Source organism: Vidua macroura, chromosome 6 (genome assembly GCF_024509145.1).
Source record: "Vidua macroura isolate BioBank_ID:100142 chromosome 6, ASM2450914v1, whole genome shotgun sequence".
NCBI lineage: Eukaryota > Metazoa > Chordata > Aves > Passeriformes > Viduidae > Vidua > Vidua macroura.
The window spans coordinates 46449204-46468580 of record NC_071576.1 but is presented as its reverse complement, the minus strand read 5'-3'; the positions used below and the strand labels follow the sequence as shown (position 1 = coordinate 46468580).

At 39.6% G+C, this 19377-nt stretch overlaps 2 protein-coding genes across 2 annotated transcripts in view; both read left to right on the top strand.

Annotated features, from left to right (window-relative positions):
- Positions 1-10841, top strand: part of LOC128809001 (mucin-2-like) — a 35896-nt gene extending 25055 nt beyond the window's left edge. Inside the window, exons 22-32 of the mRNA XM_053980692.1 lie at positions 9-160; positions 591-729; positions 817-930; positions 1449-1628; positions 2839-3078; positions 3716-3872; positions 4026-4154; positions 4504-4630; positions 5328-5371; positions 5466-5660; positions 6916-10841. Coding sequence (XP_053836667.1) covers positions 9-160; positions 591-729; positions 817-930; positions 1449-1628; positions 2839-3078; positions 3716-3872; positions 4026-4154; positions 4504-4630; positions 5328-5371; positions 5466-5660; positions 6916-10841 — 5403 coding nt within the window. The remainder of the gene's footprint in view (positions 1-8; positions 161-590; positions 730-816; positions 931-1448; positions 1629-2838; positions 3079-3715; positions 3873-4025; positions 4155-4503; positions 4631-5327; positions 5372-5465; positions 5661-6915) is intronic.
- A 625-nt stretch (positions 10842-11466) lies between these two features.
- Positions 11467-18460, top strand: LOC128809180 (mucin-5B-like). The gene is made up of 10 exons (XM_053980941.1): positions 11467-11525; positions 11732-11952; positions 12410-12584; positions 13768-13811; positions 14672-14794; positions 14894-14992; positions 15367-15489; positions 15827-15872; positions 16276-16387; positions 18039-18460. The coding sequence occupies exons 3-10, from the start codon at positions 12536-12538 to the stop codon at positions 18298-18300; spliced, it is 858 nt and encodes a 285-aa protein (XP_053836916.1). The 5' UTR covers positions 11467-11525; positions 11732-11952; positions 12410-12535; the 3' UTR covers positions 18301-18460.
- The last annotated feature ends 917 nt before the right edge of the window (positions 18461-19377 follow it).

Sequence of the window (19377 nt, the reverse complement as noted above, 5' to 3'; positions counted from 1 at the left end):
TTTTCCAGTATACTTCACAATGTACATCTGGCTGCATATGCCCAGATGGACTTGTGTTAGATGGGAATGGTGGTTGTATTCCTGAAGAGGACTGTCCATGTATTCACAACGAAGCCATGTATCAGCCTGGGGAAACAATCATCTTTGACTGTAACACCTGGTAAGTATATCTTCAGAAGTAGCATTCCTGGTTCCATCATTTGCCTTTCTAAAGATCTTTTACAGTAAAAGAACAAGGAAATATTTGGATTGCAAATTTAATCAGTTGATGGATTTTAGATCTTTTAGCTTTGGATTACACAGTATGAGATATCTGATACCTGTCAGATGGCCAAAGCACAGAATGGGAGGAAACCTTTAGGACTACAGGGTTCACTAAGTATCTAGTTTTGCAGTTAAGGTATTCAGGTAGCAGAAGAGAATTTTCTTCAATTCCTTACATGAAAAACATAAAAGAGTGTTTTATTTCCAGAAAAAATATAGCATTTGGAAGGGATGGGTTGCTGAACAAATACTGATTGTTCAGATATGTCTACACAAAAGAGTAAGTTGTTTTATTATTAAAATATTTCATTTTTTTTTTTTTCTAGTGTATGCAAGAATAGGAAGTGGGAATGTACCAAAGATCAATGTCGGGGCACTTGTGCTGTTTATGGAGATGGTCATTATAATACCTTTGATGACAAAAGGTTCAGTTTCAATGGAAACTGTGAATACACACTAGTCCAGGTACTGATAGCTAGCAGTAGCAAATGAGAGGTAATCTTGATCATATCTGTAAAAATAATACATTTTAAAATGTTATTCTCTACCCAGGACCACTGTGGGAAAAGTGGCACAGTCAATGGGACCTTCAGGGTTGCCACTGAAAATGTTCCCTGTGGCAACACTGGGACAACTTGCTCAAAATCTATCAAAGTTTTCTTAGAGGTAAGAAGGTTTTATATATAAAGCAGTTTTGTTTTGTACCTGCTAAGGCTTAGGAGAAGTCTTGATTTCTATTACTTCAAAGAATTTGGAAAATATTTTAAGAACCAATTCAACTAATTAAATTAGGTTTACATCAGATTCAAGTGAAATATTTGGGAGATCTTCCTACCTTTCTATGTTTTCGACTTCCCACACTATCTTACATCATCCTTGGGAATAGTAAAGGTCTAAAGGCAGAAATTTAACCTATTGTGTCAGAAGATTCTTTTACTTTATGCAATGTAGTTCCTCCATGACAGTCAAAAGACACTTTTTTAACCTACACCATTTAAAATATCTGTTACCACACTTCCAGGAACCTGAGATTTGAATTATATTGCTTTGATTTATTGCATTTAGATTATTTGTTTTCATGATATAAACTATTCATAGTATACTCTTAAAAGGAGAAAACCATGTTTGAAACCACACCTGCAGCCACTGAGCTCATTTCTCCTTACCTATTCCTCCTGTTTCAGAGCTATGAACTGATCCTTGGTGAAGAGCGTGTCAGCATCGTAAAGAGAGGACAGAGTGACGAGGTGCCATACGCAGTCCGCTCTATGGGGATGTACCTGGTAATTGAGACCAAAAGTGGACTGATCCTCATGTGGGACAAGAAAACCAGCATCTTCATCAAGCTCAGCCCTGGTTTCAAGGTGCGGAACAAGCAGTTCAATGGCAATTTACTGTCCAGGTTTGATTAGGTGTGAATCTTGTTGAGACCCTGCCAGGATCCCAAATAGTGATGTCTCCAGCATTCCTGCCATTCATCCCACATTGCTTTCCATTCCTCTGGTACCTCAGGAAGCCATGTCATCATCCTGCTGCCATTCTGAGCTTGGAAGGCAGCTTACAGTGCCTATTTGGCCTGACAGAACTTGAGTTGAAAAAACACTATTTTGGACTTGAGTTTGTTGAAATTACAGACTTATTATTAAAATTACATAACTACTTGTGTATAAATCAACTGAATAGGCTTGATCTTGAAAATAATCCATTATTTCCAGTTCTCATTGACACACAAGAACAAATTATCACACTTCAAGAACAAGGAAGTGGTTTATGAGTGAAAGCCTCTTTTATGCCACCAAGTATTTGTCAAGCATATAACTACACAGATGATAAGGAAAATTAATTGCAATATTCATACTCCTTCTCTTAGCTTATGATATATAAGCACTAACAACTGTAGTAAATACGGAATTTTCTATCTTATTGCCTACCACAATGACATTTAAATTACGTATTTAAACTAAGTGCAATTTAGAACCAGCTTCTTTCAGTACCACAGGTTCTTTCCCTGCATCACTCACCAGCATTTTTTAAATGGTAGTATGCACCTTAGTTTCATAGAAAAAGCACGTATTGCAGCCTCTCACAGTTGTACAGATCCATACATTCAGAATGAGGGATATTTCTGGATGCACAAGGAAAATGTAATTTCTTTATATACCTGTGAGCAGACTTAATGGTAAAGACTCAATTAATAGATTAGGTAATTGAACTGGTAATACTTAATAGTTAGAAGGTTGTTTTTATAGCTACTGTATAAAACAAGGCTTAAATGAAAAGCTTAATCAGCTGTGAGTCCTCACTTCCTTGTTAAAAATATACCTCAGAGACAGAAGGTTATGATGCCAAAGATGGGTTTACTGTTCATATTTAAAGAAAAAAAAAGTTAAGAACAGTATCCTTCGAGCCTTAGTGGTCATATTCTGTTCCTCTGTTTCAGAGTTTGAAGATGTTTAGGACTGATAAAATGGAATGCCACCATTCTAAGTGATGGATTTTAAGTATTCTTTCAGTCTCAGATTTTGTTTCAAGTTTTCTCACACTCATTTTTCTTTCACTTACTTCCTTTTGCAGGGCCAGGTCTGTGGTCTCTGTGGAAATTATGATGGTAACAGCATCAATGACTTCACTACAAGGAGTCAATCTGTAGTAGAGAATGTCCTAGAGTTTGGAAACAGCTGGAAAGCATCCTCTACATGCCCTGATGCTGCCAGTGTCAAGGACCCATGTTCTACCAACCCTTATCGGAAGTCCTGGTCAGAGAAGCAGTGTAGCATCATCAACAGCAATGTCTTTGCTGCCTGTCACTCTCAGGTATTAGCAGGGCAGAAGTTTACTGTGGGAAAACAAAGTCTGTGGGTTGTTGAAGGTGCTATTCTCATAGGTTTTAACATGCATGCCTCGTTTATTAATATGTTTCACTTCAAATTGTGCCAGGAAAACTCCAGTCTGCGACAGAGTTATAGTTCCTACTTGCAAGAAATAAAAATACATCTACAAAAGAAAAATAACTACAAAATAATAATAATTTCATAATTACTATGTATTTCCTTGCAGCCTGACTTGAATAAAAATTCTCATATACCAGGTAGAGAAGACAAGCTCAGTGAAAAAACATAGGAATAAAGTATCAGCATAGCCTTTACCTGACACTAAGTACATAACAAATGTTGTCGGGTAACTGTGCAGTTGCCTAATATTTTTTTTTTTTTAATTTATCTAATCTTACACCAGGACACAAGTCTAGGTTTCTAAAAATCTGGCAATACATGATTTGGATGTATCATTTGGCATCACCTCAGGTGTCTTAAAGTGTCTAACAAAAGGAAAAGAAATTACCAATGTAGGCCTTTCCTCTGGGATACTACAATTGTAATAAAACTACTCTAGTAAAGGTAAGAAATCACTTAGAAGGCAGGATGCATAGTATTATATTTCTGTTTAATAACAGGTTGAACCAGCAAAATATTACCAAGCATGTGTGACAGATGCTTGTGCCTGTGACACTGGAGGAGACTGTGATTGCTTTTGTACAGCAGTAGCTGCCTATGCTCAAGCATGTAGTGAAGCTGGTATATGCATAGCCTGGAGAAGCCCAACAATTTGTCGTAAGTTTTATGTCATAAACACTTCTGAAAGTGTAGCTAAGTGTACAGTATCTTACATATGTGCATTAATATCTCACTGTGTAGATTTTTCATGCTTAAGCTATTTGCTATTTTTTTTTTTCTTTTCCTGAATGTGTTCAACTTTCTCCTCAGCACTGTTCTGTGATTACTACAATCAGCAAGGGGAATGTGAATGGCACTATAAGCCTTGTGGCGCTTCCTGTATGAAGACCTGTAAGAACCCAAGTGGAAAATGCCTCAATGACCTGCCAGGTTTAGAAGGTAAAAATAGCTGCAAGTACCTCCTAGTGGGTACATATTACTATATTTTAAATTGTCTTTGATGAAGTATATTTCCTCCATCAGCTGCATTTGCACAATTGAATTTGCTCTAATATCATTACATCCACATGAATGGAGGCAGAGTATGGAAACTGGAGTAAGAAGATCTCTAGGACTAAATTCTTATGGATAAGCTCTGCTGATGCTAGTAACTCTGCTTTTCTTCCTAGAGCTATTGCAAAACATAAAGTAAAAATATTATGACTATTAAAAACGAGACCTGCAAATGCATTCGACGCAAATAAAACCTTTGCTGACTGTATCTCATTCTTACCTTTTCCACCTTCAGGTTGCTACCCTAACTGCCCACCAGACAAGCCATATTTTCATGAGGATCAGATGAAGTGTGTTAGTCTCTGTGACTGTTATGATGATGAAGATGGAAAGATATATAAACGGGATGAATGTAATATATGGTAAGACTTAACATACCAACCTCATCATATACAAGGAGAAAAAGATCAAAACTCCAGGGGAAAGTTGTATGTTCCTATTATGTGCAGGATCAGTTCATGCTACCTGTGATGAAATAATGCCTTATGATATATGCCAGCTTTCCTACTACATTAATAAGAAGGTTTTATGTGATTTTATGTTTTAATGAATTTGTTCCTGATTATATTGTAAATCCTCAGCATTGAGATACATCAAGAACAAGAAGTCCTTTATGACTAGGCTGTCTTTATTTCACATTCCCATGGCAGGAAAAAATTTGTGCCATGAGTAAAGATATTTATTAGCGGCCTGCTTACAAGGATTTTGTAACATATTTGCATCATTTGAGCATTTACACTCACCCTTTTAGCCTTCTATTTTAGTACAAAAACATTGCAAATGCAAAGAAAGTGATATGAAGGAAAAAAAGAAAGTCTTCGTTAAGACTTCTACCTGTAACTTTGCATGATATTTAACTTCACTTCTGTTTATAAGTTCAGGTTTAATATAAAGGAAGATTCTGGAAAATAATGGCGAAAAAGGAGACAAAACAAACAGAATGCTCTAGGAATAAACACAAAGTGCCTTGCCTTTTGATGCCAGTATCTGTCAGAAAGATGACTAATAAAATTACATCACAGTCATAAAATATATGGGGTTTTATGCTTTCTGTTTCAGTGAATGCACATCAGAAGGTTTACAGTGCAAATTTGATGATAAAGGTAAGACAGCTAAGAAAAATTATTTAGAAAAAAGAAGTATTAGATACTATCTTTTCATAGATGCCTGAACTGACAAAAAACTTCTGAATTACAGCCTGCAACTGCATTTATGAAGGGAATAGCTATAAATATGGTGAACTCATCTACAACACCACAGATGGAACTGGATGGTGCTTCAGTGCAACATGTGATGTCAATGGAACAATAAGCAGAAACATCTTTAAATGTGGCATTTTTACAACAACCCCATTTACATTTTCCACAAGTCAGCCCACAACTACTGCTTCAGGTATGCATGAATAATCTTTAAAATAACTCAAAAATCTCTGTAAGTGACTAAAAATTACCTGAAAGACAGGACCTTTTCATCAGTTAACAGTATATAATTTTACTTGAAACTACTGACTTCTACTGGAGTTGCCAAATCACCTGGCAGCTTTAGTTGAAAAAGAATAGTTAAGGATGTAGAAATGAACAACATTTCTTACAAACTCAGTCTCCTCTGTTTTACCATGGTGATCCCAGGGGGAAAATTAATAGTTTATTAATCACTGCATCCTGGAGAATCTTCTAATTTCCTTGCAAAAAAACCCAGCAGTTCTAGACCAGCTTCTGAAAACATGAAAGACAGTTGCTGCCATTTCTTAAATTAGTGAGCACATAAGAAATTTAGTTTGAGGGAGTGTTTAAACTATTTATAACCATTCTTTGGAACCTTTCCTAATTGTGTTTAATACCCAAATCAATAGTTTCCTTCTACCCTGGAGTACACTGCTATATTTTTTGTGTAGTTAATTAATTACAATAACCAAGTTCTGAGTAATTGTGAGAAGCATATCCACAAAATTATACTACAGCAAGAACTAAATATTCAAATTTAAGTCTTCTATTAAGTAACATTCATATTGAGAAAGTAATATCTATTCCACATGGTTATCTTCATAATGCCAGGAATATGAAATCTTAAAATACATAGAAAATACCTATTAGATTATATATTTCATGTATAGTATATGTGTATTCTCTATTATAATGTACTACATATAAAATACATATATGTTAAATATATATTTTATATGTATAAAAATGTTACATGTGGTAATACTGAACTAAGAAGAACAGTCATTAACTGGTCAAAATATTTTAAAATCTGTGTGGTTATGCAGTTAAGTGTAAATAAATACAGAGATAATACCAAGGAGAATAAAACCTCCTCTACTTTTACCATAGCAGTTGTGGTATCTGTTATTTAAGCAGTGACATACTGTGCAAAGGACATCAGATTACCTATATTTAGCTACAAATCTTTAATAGATGTCGAAGAAATTACCTCTAGAATAATAAGAAAGGCAAAAAGTCAAAATCTACTTTAGAAATTAAATTTGAGACTTCCAAAGCAAATTCATTAAAATTAAAATACTATATAGTATTAAAATATTATTTACAACAACAACAAAAAAAGGGTATGGAAGATGAATAATTTCTTCCTGGAACTCTCTTTAATAAGAACAGACAAGACTTATGTTTCCTTCTTTAAATTACAGAAATGACAATTGCAACACCAGTGACAACTGTATGTGTGAAAAATGTCTGTGTGTGGTCAGAATGGTATGATTCCACTCAGCCTGAAAACAAAGAGGACAGTGGAGATTATGAAACATATCAAAATCTCAAGGATAAAGGATATAGTGTGTGTACAAACCCAAGCGATGTTCAATGCAGAGCCAAAGAATACCCAGATAGTGAAATTACCAACCTTAACCAAACAATAGAGTGTAGTCAAAGCAGAGGATTAATATGCAATAACCAGGACCAAGAATTTAAGCAGTGCTATAATTATGAAATCAGAATATCATGCTGCAGATACATACCATGTTCAGAAACACAAACTACAACACCAACAACCACAAGAGAATTCACAACCATTGCTGTAGAATCAACACCATTTATAGTACAGACAACAATAATACCAACAACACAAAACCAAGAAAGTGAAGTAACTACAACACCACTGAGAGACGGAGAAAGAACAACAACTCTGACCGAAACACCAGTAACAGCAACAACATCACAAGTCTCAACAAAAGGTTACCAAATCACAACAAGTATAGCAGAAACCTCCACTGCAGTAACCCAAGCTCCATCATCACCCAATACCATCTCCACTCTCCCAGAATCAACACTAGAAACAACACTGGGCACAACGATAATCTCCAGTACTACTGCCCTGCCAACACAAGGCATGACTGTCACTACACCGAGACCAAGAGTGCCTACCCAAGCTACCACCAGTGCCAGCACCTCCACAACCACCAGGGAAAGCACCATTACATCTACAGAAGAAACTCTTCCAACTGTATTATCAACTGTTGCTATTCAAACAACATCAACTATTACAGCCCCCACCCTGGAAATAAAATTAAGAACCACCGCAGGCACCATGGCTGCCCCCAGCACCACGGCCTCAGCCAGAGAGGGCACAACCCCCAACACTACCACCATCAGCACCTCTTCCCCTCAGACTGAAGGCACTACCACCATCACCCCACCCGTAACAACAGTGCCCACTCCTGCCACCAGCACTGCCAGCACCTCCAGGACAACTGAAGGAAGTACCACAAGAGATTCAGCCACCTCTGCTCCAAGAGAAAAATCCACAGTGGCAACCCAGGCTTCAACATCTCCCACAGCTCCCTCTGAAGTTAAAATAAGAACCACCACAGGCACCACGGCTGGCCCCAGTACCACGGCCTCAGCCAGAGAGCGCACAACCATCATCACTACCACCACCAGCACTTCTCCCTCTCAGACTGAAGGCACTACCACCATCACCCCACCCACAAGAACAGTGTCCAGCCAAGCCATCAGTACCGCAAGCACCTACACAACCACCAGTGAAAGCAGCAAAATATCTACAGAAAAAACTCTCCCAACTGCATTATCCACTGTTGCTATTCAGACAACTTCAACTATTACTGCATCTTCCCCTGAAGTAAAATTAAGAACCACCGCAGGCATCACGGCCAGCCCCAGTACCACCATCTCAGCCAGAGTGCACACAACCCCCAACGCTACCACCACCAGCACCTCTCCTCCTCAGACTGAAGGCACTACCACCATCACCCCACCCACATCAACAGTGCCCACGCCAGCCACCACCACTATACGCATCTCCAATACCACAGACAACTGTGTGGTGGAGCACTGTGCCTGGACACAGTGGTTTAATGTGGACTCCCCTACTCCAGGCAGCGAAAATGGAGATTTAGAGACATTTGAAAACATCCGAGCTGCTGGGCATGAGTTGTGTGACAAGCCACAAGACATCAAGTGCCGAGCTAAAGACTACCCTGACAGAATTGTGAAAATAATGGGACAGATATTTGACTGCAGTCTTGACAGGGGGCTTGTGTGCCGAAATAAGGATCAGACTCTCAAGTACCCCACATGCTTTGACTATGAGGTCTCAGTGCTGTGCTGTGCCCAAAACCACTGCCAGACAACAGTACCACTACCAGGAACCACTGTAAGAACCTCCACAACATACTTCCCAGCAGAAACAACCACAACAGCAACACAACCTGCAGCAACACCTGCTGTCCCCACACTTCCACAGCAAGAAATAACAACCACCGTAGGAACAAGTACCCTCTCAACACAAGGAACGACCATTGTCACCCCAGGATACACAGAGACTATAAAAATAAAAACCACCATTGACACTACAGCTGCCCCCAGCACCACGGCCTCAGCCAGAGAGGGCACAACCCCCAACACTACCACCATCAGCACCTCTTCCCCTCAGACTGAAGGCACTACCACCATCACCCCACCCATAACAACAGTGCCCACTCCTGCCACCAGCACTGCCAACACCTCCAGGACAACTGAAGGAAGTACCACAAGAGATTCAGCCACCTCTGCTCCAAGAGAAAAATCCACAGTGGCAACCCAGGCTGCAACATCTCCCACAGCTCCCTCTGAAGTTAAAATAAGAACCACCACAGGCACCACGGCCGGCCCCAGTACCACAGCCTCAGCCAGAGAGCGCACAACCATCATCACTACCACCACCAGCACCTCTCCCTCTCAGACTGAAGGCACTACCACCATCACCCCACCCACAAGAACAGTGTCCAGCCAAGCCATCAGTACCGCAAGCACCTACACAACCACCAGTGAAAGCAGCAAAATATCTACAGAAAAAACTCTCCCAACTGCATTATCCACTGTTGCTATTCAGACAACTTCAACTATTACTGCATCTTCCCCTGAAGTAAAATTAAGAACCACCGCAGGCATCACGGCCAGCCCCAGTACCACCATCTCAGCCAGAGTGCACACAACCCCCAACGCTACCACCACCAGCACCTCTCCTCCTCAGACTGAAGGCACTACCACCATCACCCCACCCACATCAACAGTGCCCACGCCAGCCACCACCACTATACGCATCTCCAATACCACAGACAACTGTGTGGTGGAGCACTGTGCCTGGACACAGTGGTTTAATGTGGACTCCCCTACTCCAGGCAGCGAAAATGGAGATTTAGAGACATTTGAAAACATCCGAGCTGCTGGGCATGAGTTGTGTGACAAGCCACAAGACATCAAGTGCCGAGCTAAAGACTACCCTGACAGAATTGTGAAAATAATGGGACAGATATTTGACTGCAGTCTTGACAGGGGGCTTGTGTGCCGAAATAAGGATCAGACTCTCAAGTACCCCACATGCTTTGACTATGAGGTCTCAGTGCTGTGCTGTGCCCAAAACCACTGCCAGACAACAGTACCACTACCAGGAACCACTGTAAGAACCTCCACAACATACTTCCCAGCAGAAACAACCACAACAGCAACACAACCTGCAGCAACACCTGCTGTCCCCACACTTCCACAGCAAGAAATAACAACCACCATAGGAACAAGTACCCTCTCAACACAAGGAACGACCATTGTCACCCCAGGATACACAGAGACTATAAAAATAAAAACCACCATTGACACTACAGCTGCCCCCAGCACCACGGCCTCAGCCAGAGAGGGCGCAACCCCCAACACTACCACCATCAGCACCTCTTCCCCTCAGACTGAAGGCACTACCACCATCACCCCACCCATAACAACAGTGCCCACTCCTGCCACCAGCACTGCCAGCACCTCCAGGACAACTGCAGGAGGCATCACAAGAACCTCTGCCTCCTCTGCTCCAGGAGAAACCTCCACAGTGGCAACCCAGGCTGCAACATCGCCCACAGCTCCCTCTGAAGTTAAAATAAGAACCACCATAGGCACCACGGCCAGCCCCAGCACCACAGCCTCAACCAGAGAGGGTACAACTCCCATTGCTACCACCACTAGCACTTCCTCCACTTCACCTGAAATAAGATTAATAACCACTTCTGGCCCCTCAGCTGTGCTCACTACCACTCTTCCTCAGTCTGGAAGTACCACAGGTAAATTCTTATAAAATTCTTTTCTCCTACTGTAGAATATACTGCTATAACAGTTTTCTTCAGCACCACTGGCAGCCCAGGTATGCCATTGTCTACTTCTTAAAATTTTACAACCATCTTTTTCTTTAGAAACAACATTCCTATCTTTGTATTCTGTGTCTTCTTTCCCTAAACCAGTCTTTGATTATATGACTCTATGACCATTTATATTCCTTAGCACACCTAAACCAATTTTTAATTAATCTGCCCCTTTTTTGCTAGTATTTATGTTTGTCAGCTTGGTTAACTTCCTAGTATTAATTCTTGCTTAAATGTAGAAAGTTGAAACTTTTCAAAACTTTAGAGGTAAATCTCATCAGATTTGCCAAAGGCCAGATGTTATTCAATGTATAATGGAAAAATTTCCACAATCTCCACTTATGAATACATCAAATATTTGAACGCAAGAAACATGTTCACTTGGTTTGCCAGAATGTTGAATATACCTCTTGAATAGGATAAAATTATTAGATCAAAATCCTGTACATGTAAACTAAATTATTATTTATGTTCAACAGTAGCTTCAGCTGGTACATCGCAATCAAGTCATGTTATAACAAGCACTCCTGCAACCTTCAGTTCTTCCACCAGCACATCCGTTACATCCAGCAAAATACCTCCATGCTTTTGTCATGTGTTTGAAACTTTATTTTCTCCTGGTAAGTATCTTATTCTATGATTATAAAAAAATTCATAAGCAATATAAACCCTTAAGACTCTATTCAATTAAAGATAACCGCTCAAAATCATCTAAACGTAGAACGCTTTATACATGAATACACTTAATATTTTCACAATATTTTCTTGTTTTTTTCTCCCTATGTATTTCCATTCTTGTAATTTCTCCTCCAATTTTCATCTACAGGGGAAGTGGTATACAACAGAACAGATAGAGCTGGCTGTAATTTTTATGCACTTTGCAGTAAGGAATGTGAGATTGAGCCCTTCTACGGGCCATGTCCTCTGACAACTCCTGTTCCTTCAGTTGCCTCCTCAAGTACATCACAAGCTGCCTCACCAACCACAGCAACAACCACCGCAACTTCAGTAGAAAGAAACTGCACTGATGTAATTCCTGCACGAAAGGTGGCTCCCCTCCCTACTTTCTAATTCACCACCGTTGCAAAACCAGACCAATTTCTGTCCTTTAACAGCCAATTCAAATCAACCTCTATGTATCTCAGTAACGAAGTTGGTCATATAACAAATGACCTGATAGCACACAATTATTTAACCTGGCATTACCAGACTTTTAAGTAATCTCTTGGTGGAAAAGTTCACTAAGACCATGGCAGAGACTTTTGGTTTTAATAAAAGTCATTTAAATTTCATAGAGATAAGCAGACTAGCTCTGAAATGTAAAATACCCCTCTTTTTATGCAGAAGAAAATTCTGTGGTTATTCTAAGCATACCTGTTCTTAAATGATGTGCTAAAACAACTCCAATCTGAATTTCCTACTAATTTTGAGAGTGTATCTTAAGTTAAAACTGAACAACTAGGATGAAGGAGCATTTAAGAGTAAATAATTTACATATTTTCAGCCTGGAGAGGAGTGGATAAATGAATGCCAGAAGTGTGTCTGTGACTTCCTCACTGCTACTGTGCAATGCCAGCGGCTCCCATGCCAAACAGCTCAGCAAACAATTTGTGACCTAGGATTTGTTTCCATGGCTGTACTACCACAAAAAGACCCATGTTGTCCTGAATTTGAATGCCGTAAGTATTAAAAATACATGTATAAATACCACTCCAGTAAATTACATTTGCACTTCTGTTAATATCTAAGGAAGTTCTTAATGTATCACAATAACAGCAAAATATTTCTTAAATTTTTCTGTCTCCGTGAACACAAAAATATTTTTAGCTAAATATGCATTAAAGCTTTGTTTAAAAAAATAATGTTATTTTCATTTAACTTTGATGACAGAATGGGTGGGAGAGCAGAATAATATTTTGAACATTCGCTGGTCTATGTACCTCAACTATCTTTGTACCTGTTATACATTGATAAATGTTATCAATGCATCTTTTTCATGTTATTAATGGAATATTCGAGCACATTAACATTAGCCTAAATGCAACTAAGCTAAGATGCAGAAACATAAGAATAAGCCACTAAAAAGCTTAACAGTTAACTACAAGACCAAGTAATAGGAAGCAATAGTACAAAGTGAATTGTAATCAGTAACTGAATTGACAGTGTATGAAAAGTAATAATCATACTTACACTCTTGCCAGATGCTCATGAAAATAAAAAAAATCCTACAGTTAGTTTATTTATAAACATACACTTTTATGTACATATATTTTATGTACGTATACTTGTGCACAAGACCAAAAAGAAAAAAGCACCCACAAATTAAGCCTGAAAAAGGAAAATCAAAACAAAGGAACAGGCAAGTTTAAAGCAGTTCTGTGAAAGACATAGATGGGTTCTGCCATGTTGTCAGATTTATATTAGGTAGGAATACCTTTAGTAGGAATACCTTAGCAGGAATACCTTTTTACACAGGGTCAATCTTCTGTACAAGCCATGTTCTGAAAGGTCATGAAGAATCAATAACTGAAGCATCTTTGTTTATCACTGGAAGCTGAGGGTTCCCAGAGGAAACAACTAATTTAATTTGAATTGAACCAGATATTGAAAGGGCAAAAAAGGGATTTTTCAGTCATAGCTTGGCTTTGAAGCCATTCCTCTCCACCTCCTCCAGCTGATTTTAATGATGAAACTTTACTTAAACATTCAGCTACTCTACATATGAAGTCTAAGCACACAGGGGATTGAATTCAAGTTTTCCATACTTTCTGTGTTACTAATAAAACCTGATAACATCTTGACTTCTCAGGAAGTCTCACAATTTGAGTTATTCTGGAATTCATTTCTTGTTTTGTTTTTCAGAACCAATACCTGATGTCTGTGTGATTAATGGAACATTGTACACGGTAAGAATGATATAGCAGCATATTCCTGGAAGTGAAAAGTACATCCTTTCTACCAAAACAAGTCTTTGAGACAAAAAGTTCTTTTCCCAGTACATGTTACTGGGGGTTTTTCTCTCTAGCCCTTAACTGGAAGTTGTTTGGGTATTTTAAAGTCAAAATCAAATTTGTTACAGAAGTCTTCCTCATTGAGTAGTATAAAAGAAGAGTGTACCATTTTTAGTGACGTACTTTCTTTTTAAGCTTCTTCTCACTTTTGTAATTAATGACTTTGCCAGACAATCTGATGAATAGCCCAAACTCAATTGCTCTTTGAAATAAGCTCAGAGAACCTTAAAAAACCAAAGCTAACATTTTTTATTTAATTGATACCTATACCCTTTTGCTAAAATTGGTACTTAGGCCATTAACTCGTAATTTAAATATTAGCACTGGAGTCTTTGGGGATACATTTCAGAAAGACTAAAATCCATATGTAAATTTAGATCTCTGCTTACATATCTGCATATTTTAATCCTGGTTTTTAAATTATAATTGATTTACAACCACTGAACAACTTACAGAAGAAAAATATTCTTAAATGGAGCATTGAAAAGCTGGTAAGATAGTTAGACAGTACAAACCAATCTTAATTTATTTACTGCTCCCTTTTACATTGTTTCATTTAGTTTCCTCTTAATATGAGCTTTCCTGCAAGGCATGAAGCCAAAAGACTACATTCAAAGAGAATTTGAGAACTGTCGTATTTGTGTTTCAGCAACCTTAATGGTTCTCAGCAATGCTTTCAACTCTGCCTTTATATTATATAAAAACTGATGGCATTGGAATGTTTTTGGTTTTTTTTTTTTTTTTCTGTCTTGCAGGTTGGAAAGTCAGTAGTAATCAATTCATGTAAGAAGTGTACCTGCAGTTCTGAGAAGGATCCAGAGACTAATGCAAACATCATGCATTGTGAAACAGTTCAGTGTGAGACGTCTTGTCCACTGGTGAGTTCAGGTTTTCTAGGCTGCCCAGTCAGCTACAGCAAGACTAGAATTCTCCATCACCAATTCAACATACTTTCTCCTTCATCTCTTTCTGAGTAGGGTTACCAATACATGACTGAGGAAGGAGAGTGCTGCGGGAAGTGTATTGAAGTAGCTTGCAAAGTCAAACTCCGTAACAGCACTGTTCATGTGCTCAATGTAAGTATTCCTTTCATTTTCAGATCTGTTAGCCCATACAAGTTAGAACAGCTAAGAGTCAACTTATGTCCCTTACTAGTAAAAAATAAATACTGAAATTCTCTGAAAAACAATGTATCAGTTCTCTGAGTTGAAGATTATTTGGAATTAAATTCTTGATTCTTGTTGCTAATGGAGCAATGGTTTCTAATTTATGGTCTAAGTGTTCAGAACCAGGATTTAAACTTTCAAGCTAGCTACAGTTTGTAGAATTTCATTTTTGCCACTTGAAAGAAGTTCATCTGAGAATCTTTGAGGATTGAGAACTTAATTAATTCAGACACACTTGATCACAATGAAAAAATCCAACTTCTGCTTTTCCTATAACATCTTAGGTTAATGAGATCCTGCCACTCGATCAGTGCAGTCACTACAAATGTGAAAAAATTGAAGATCAGTTTGTTGCAGTCCAAACTAAAAAAGTATGCCCTGACTATGACCCCGGAGAGTGCGATCCTGTAAGTTTTTATCAATTTTTCATTGACTGAATGCAGTTTAAATGAACAAGGAGGGACAAGGAAGAATTCAACAAATCACTTCCACTGAAGTTGCAGGAATGTCTTAAGAATGAAACTACTCTTGCTCTATGATTAATAATAAGAAAAGCATAGTATTTTCTTATGAGGCTACAAGTATTCAAGACTCCTATGGTGAGGACAGTAAGTCAAGCATTGTTTCATTCAGGGTTCATCATGGAGAAGCCTTCTGCCCAGTATCAGTAGTGCTAACTCATATTCTTACTCGTGATTGTCATCTGTGCACTAATATAAATCCTCCGTCTTTACTTTTACAAAGGACGAAGCAGAGATTACATCTGATGGCTGCTGCAAAATATGTAAACGTAAGTAATGTTGTGTTTATGTGTTCTGCCCGAAGAGCACTCTATTCAACTATCTGAGTGGATGGAAGGATTCTTCACTCCCCCTGTTTTCACACATTCTATTTAAGAAGACCCTGTGTTTCACTGTTTATTCAGAAGAAAAATGCAATTTTTTTTCCTGATACTGAATACCACAAATCAAACCAGCAATACTCAGGCCTCTGCATTATATTCCAAATGCACTTTACAGCCAAAATCAAAGAGTAATCTGACAACTCCATATAGGTTACACAGTACCCATCCCATCACATACTGCAGATTCTCAGTAATCAGACATCAAGCACTTTGAAACTGGTTTACAATTCTTTTAGTTCAGAACTAGAGAACTGAAGTATATTTTCTCTTCTTCCCTTTTTTTATGAAGCTAAAAACTGCAAGCCTTACACCAAGGAAACTGTGATCCGCCATGCGGACTGTGAGTCTTCTGAACCTGTTGAGCTGTCATATTGTGAAGGAACTTGTCCTGGCTCCTCAACGTAAGTTCTAAAAATTCATTTAACATCTCTATGGCTTTCTTTATCTGGTATGTCAAATTAATTTGTCACCCAAGGGCACTAAGGGAGTTGGAGAAAGTGCTCACAAAGCCACTTTCAATCATTTGTCAGCAGTCTGGTTAACCATGGAGGTCCCAGTTGACTGCAAATGAGATGCTCATCTACAGTAAAGTTTGGAGAGAAGATTCAGGGAAGTACAGGCCTGTCAGCCTGACCTTGGTGTCAGGGAAACACATGGAGCAGATTGTCTTGAGTGTGATCATGGAGTACATACCGGGTAAAAAGGGGATCAGGCCCAGCCAGGATGGGTTTGGGAAAGGCAGCTGCTGCTTGACAAACCTGATCTCCTTCTAGGACAGGGTGACCCACTTATAGGATGAGGAAAAGGCTGTGGATATTGTTTACCCAGACTTTTGTAAAGCTTTTGACAGCATTTCCCCCAGCATTCTCCTGGAGAAGCTGGGAGCTCATAGCTTGGACAGGTGAACTGTTCACTGCATAAAAAACTGGCTGGATGGCCAGGCCCAGAGGGTGGTGTTGAGTGGAGTTCCCTCCAGCTGGGGGACGGTCACCAGTGGTGTTTCCTGGGGCTCAGTATTGCAGCCAGTCCTGTTTTATGTCTTTATCAATAATTGTGTGATGTTCAATAAGGCTTAGTGCTGTGTCCTGCCCTTGGGTCACAACAGCCTCGGACAGTGCTACAGGCTGGGACAGAGGGGCTGGGAAGCTGCCCAGTGGAAAAGGACTTGGGGATGTTGGTGACAGCAGCTGGACATGAGCCAGTGTGTGCCCAGGTGGCCAAGACGACCAAGAACACCCTGGCCTGGCTCAGCAGTAGTGTGGCCAGCAGGACCAGGACAATGTACTCGGCCATACTGAGGCCACACCTTGAATCCTGTGTCCAGTTCTGGGCCTCTCACTGAAAGACATGGAGGTGCTGGAGCATGTCCAGAGAAGGGCAACAGAGCTGGGGAAGGATCTGGAGCACAAGTCTTGAAGAGCAGCTGATGGAGTTGGAGGTGTTTAACCTGGAGAAAAGGAGGCTCAGAGGAATTGTTCACACCCTCTCAATTGCCTGAAAGGAGGGTGTAGTGAGGTGGGGGTTGATCTCTTCTCCCAGGTAACAAGTGAAAGGATGAGAGGAAATGGCTTCAAGTTGCACCAGGAAGGGTTTAGATTGGATATTAGGAAATACTTCTTCACTGAAATGGTTGTCAAGCACTGGAACAGGTTGCCCAGGGAAGCAGTTCAGTCACCATCCCTTCAAGTATTTAAAAGACATGCAGGTGTGGCACTTAAGAGACACAGCTGAGTGGTGGACTGGGTAGTGCTGGGTTAGACTTGATGATCTGAAAGGTCTGTTCCAATCTACGCGATTCTATGACTGCAGAACAGCAACAAAGTTAGTGTGTTTATATGAATGCACTAAATTGAACTGGATTCAATGGAAGCATGAACAGTTTCACTATTGAAGACAATGAAAACCACATTCATAAGTGTGCATGACAAGGAGGAAAAGAGGACATTAAAAAAAAACCCAAAACCAAACCAAACACTCACAAAACAAAAATCACTGAGGGGGTTTTCTCTGAGTTTTTAACAAGATGCATTTTTTTCCCCCGGTGGAACACAGGTACTCTCTTGAAGCAAACCAGATGGAACACGAGTGTGGTTGCTGCCAGGAACTCAGGACCCAAACAAGAGAGGTGACCCTGACTTGCCAAAATGGAACCAGCATAAATTATACCTATGTCTACGTGGAAAATTGTCAGTGTGTGAATGCTTGCTCTTCAGAAACCACTGCAGCACCTGACTCCCAATTCCAACAATCTAGAAAATATGGCTCCCAATTGCAACAGGCTGTATCACTTGGTTCCCAATGGCAACTCAGCTGAGGATATGATCACAGGAAGAACAAAGTGGAGACCCTAGGGAAGCTGGAATTGTGTCTTCCCCATATAACTCCCTCAATAACTTGTGCTCCTTCTTTAACATTCTTTTTTCATGTCTTACTTGTAAAAATAATTTTAAAAAAAGGTCGATTAAATTGCAGTGTTTGGGTTTTTTTTCAAATGTTATGGTATTGAAGAGTAAAAACAGGTGACTGCAAAATCCCTCATGTAACTTACAGAAATATGCAAACATATGCTTTATCACAAAACCCATGTTTGGGGTAAAAGAAGAATTAAGGAGTCTCCAAAAACTAAATCAAGAAAACATTGCAGTTACATTGCATTTCTTGATCCTAGTGACAGCATTATCACATATCTTTTTTACAGACATAATAGTCCTAACACATCTCAAAAACAGGGACAAAGCTGTTTTATTTGATCAGTAAAATTTTCAGTACTTTTCAGTTATGGTGACTGTTAAATACCCATCTTCATTACCTAAATGACAGACTCCATTGAATGGCATCAGGAAGTTTTCTGACTCAGAGGGGTATGCTCTCCAGCAGTCTTTGGGAATACAGCCCTCTTCCGGGACTAGGTAAAATTCCCTCATCCATGTCCAAATAGCTCTTCCCACTGGCATAAAAGGTACAAAGATGAAAAAACTCCTCTTATTTGCTCACTTTGACCTCCTTTACTTTGTTCCTCATGCTGCATGTACTGTATGTATTTCAAATGTGTTCCAGCCATACTCACAAATCATGGAGCAATGTGAAGGATCTTGCTAACACTCCATTGGTCCAACACTGGTGTGTGGCCACCAGGCTTATGTCCAGCAAGCCTAGGTTTAGCCCTTTTCCCCTTCAGTCCAGTTTAATGCTCTTTCAGTGAGCACTGCACTCTCGTGGAAAGATCCTTCTCTCTGTCTGAGACAGGAGTACCCCAGCTGTTGTCTCCAAGTATCGATCTGCTGGTTCTTGTTTCTTCCCTCACCATTCCCTGCAACTAGAAGGATAAAGGAGAACACTACTCATGCTCCTGATCCCATAGTAACCAGGTGTCCAAATGCCCCAAAACCCC

Bases quoted from the DNA above. Each gene is read 5' to 3' on its own strand.
- LOC128809180 (XM_053980941.1), top strand. From the start codon at position 12,536: ATGGCTGTACTACCACAAAAAGACCCATGTTGTCCTGAATTTGAATGC. The intron at 14,795-14,893 runs GTGAGTTCAGGT...CTTTCTGAGTAG, and splicing joins GTGAGACGTCTTGTCCACTG to GGTTACCAATACATGACTGA. The intron at 14,993-15,366 runs GTAAGTATTCCT...ATAACATCTTAG, and splicing joins GCACTGTTCATGTGCTCAAT to GTTAATGAGATCCTGCCACT.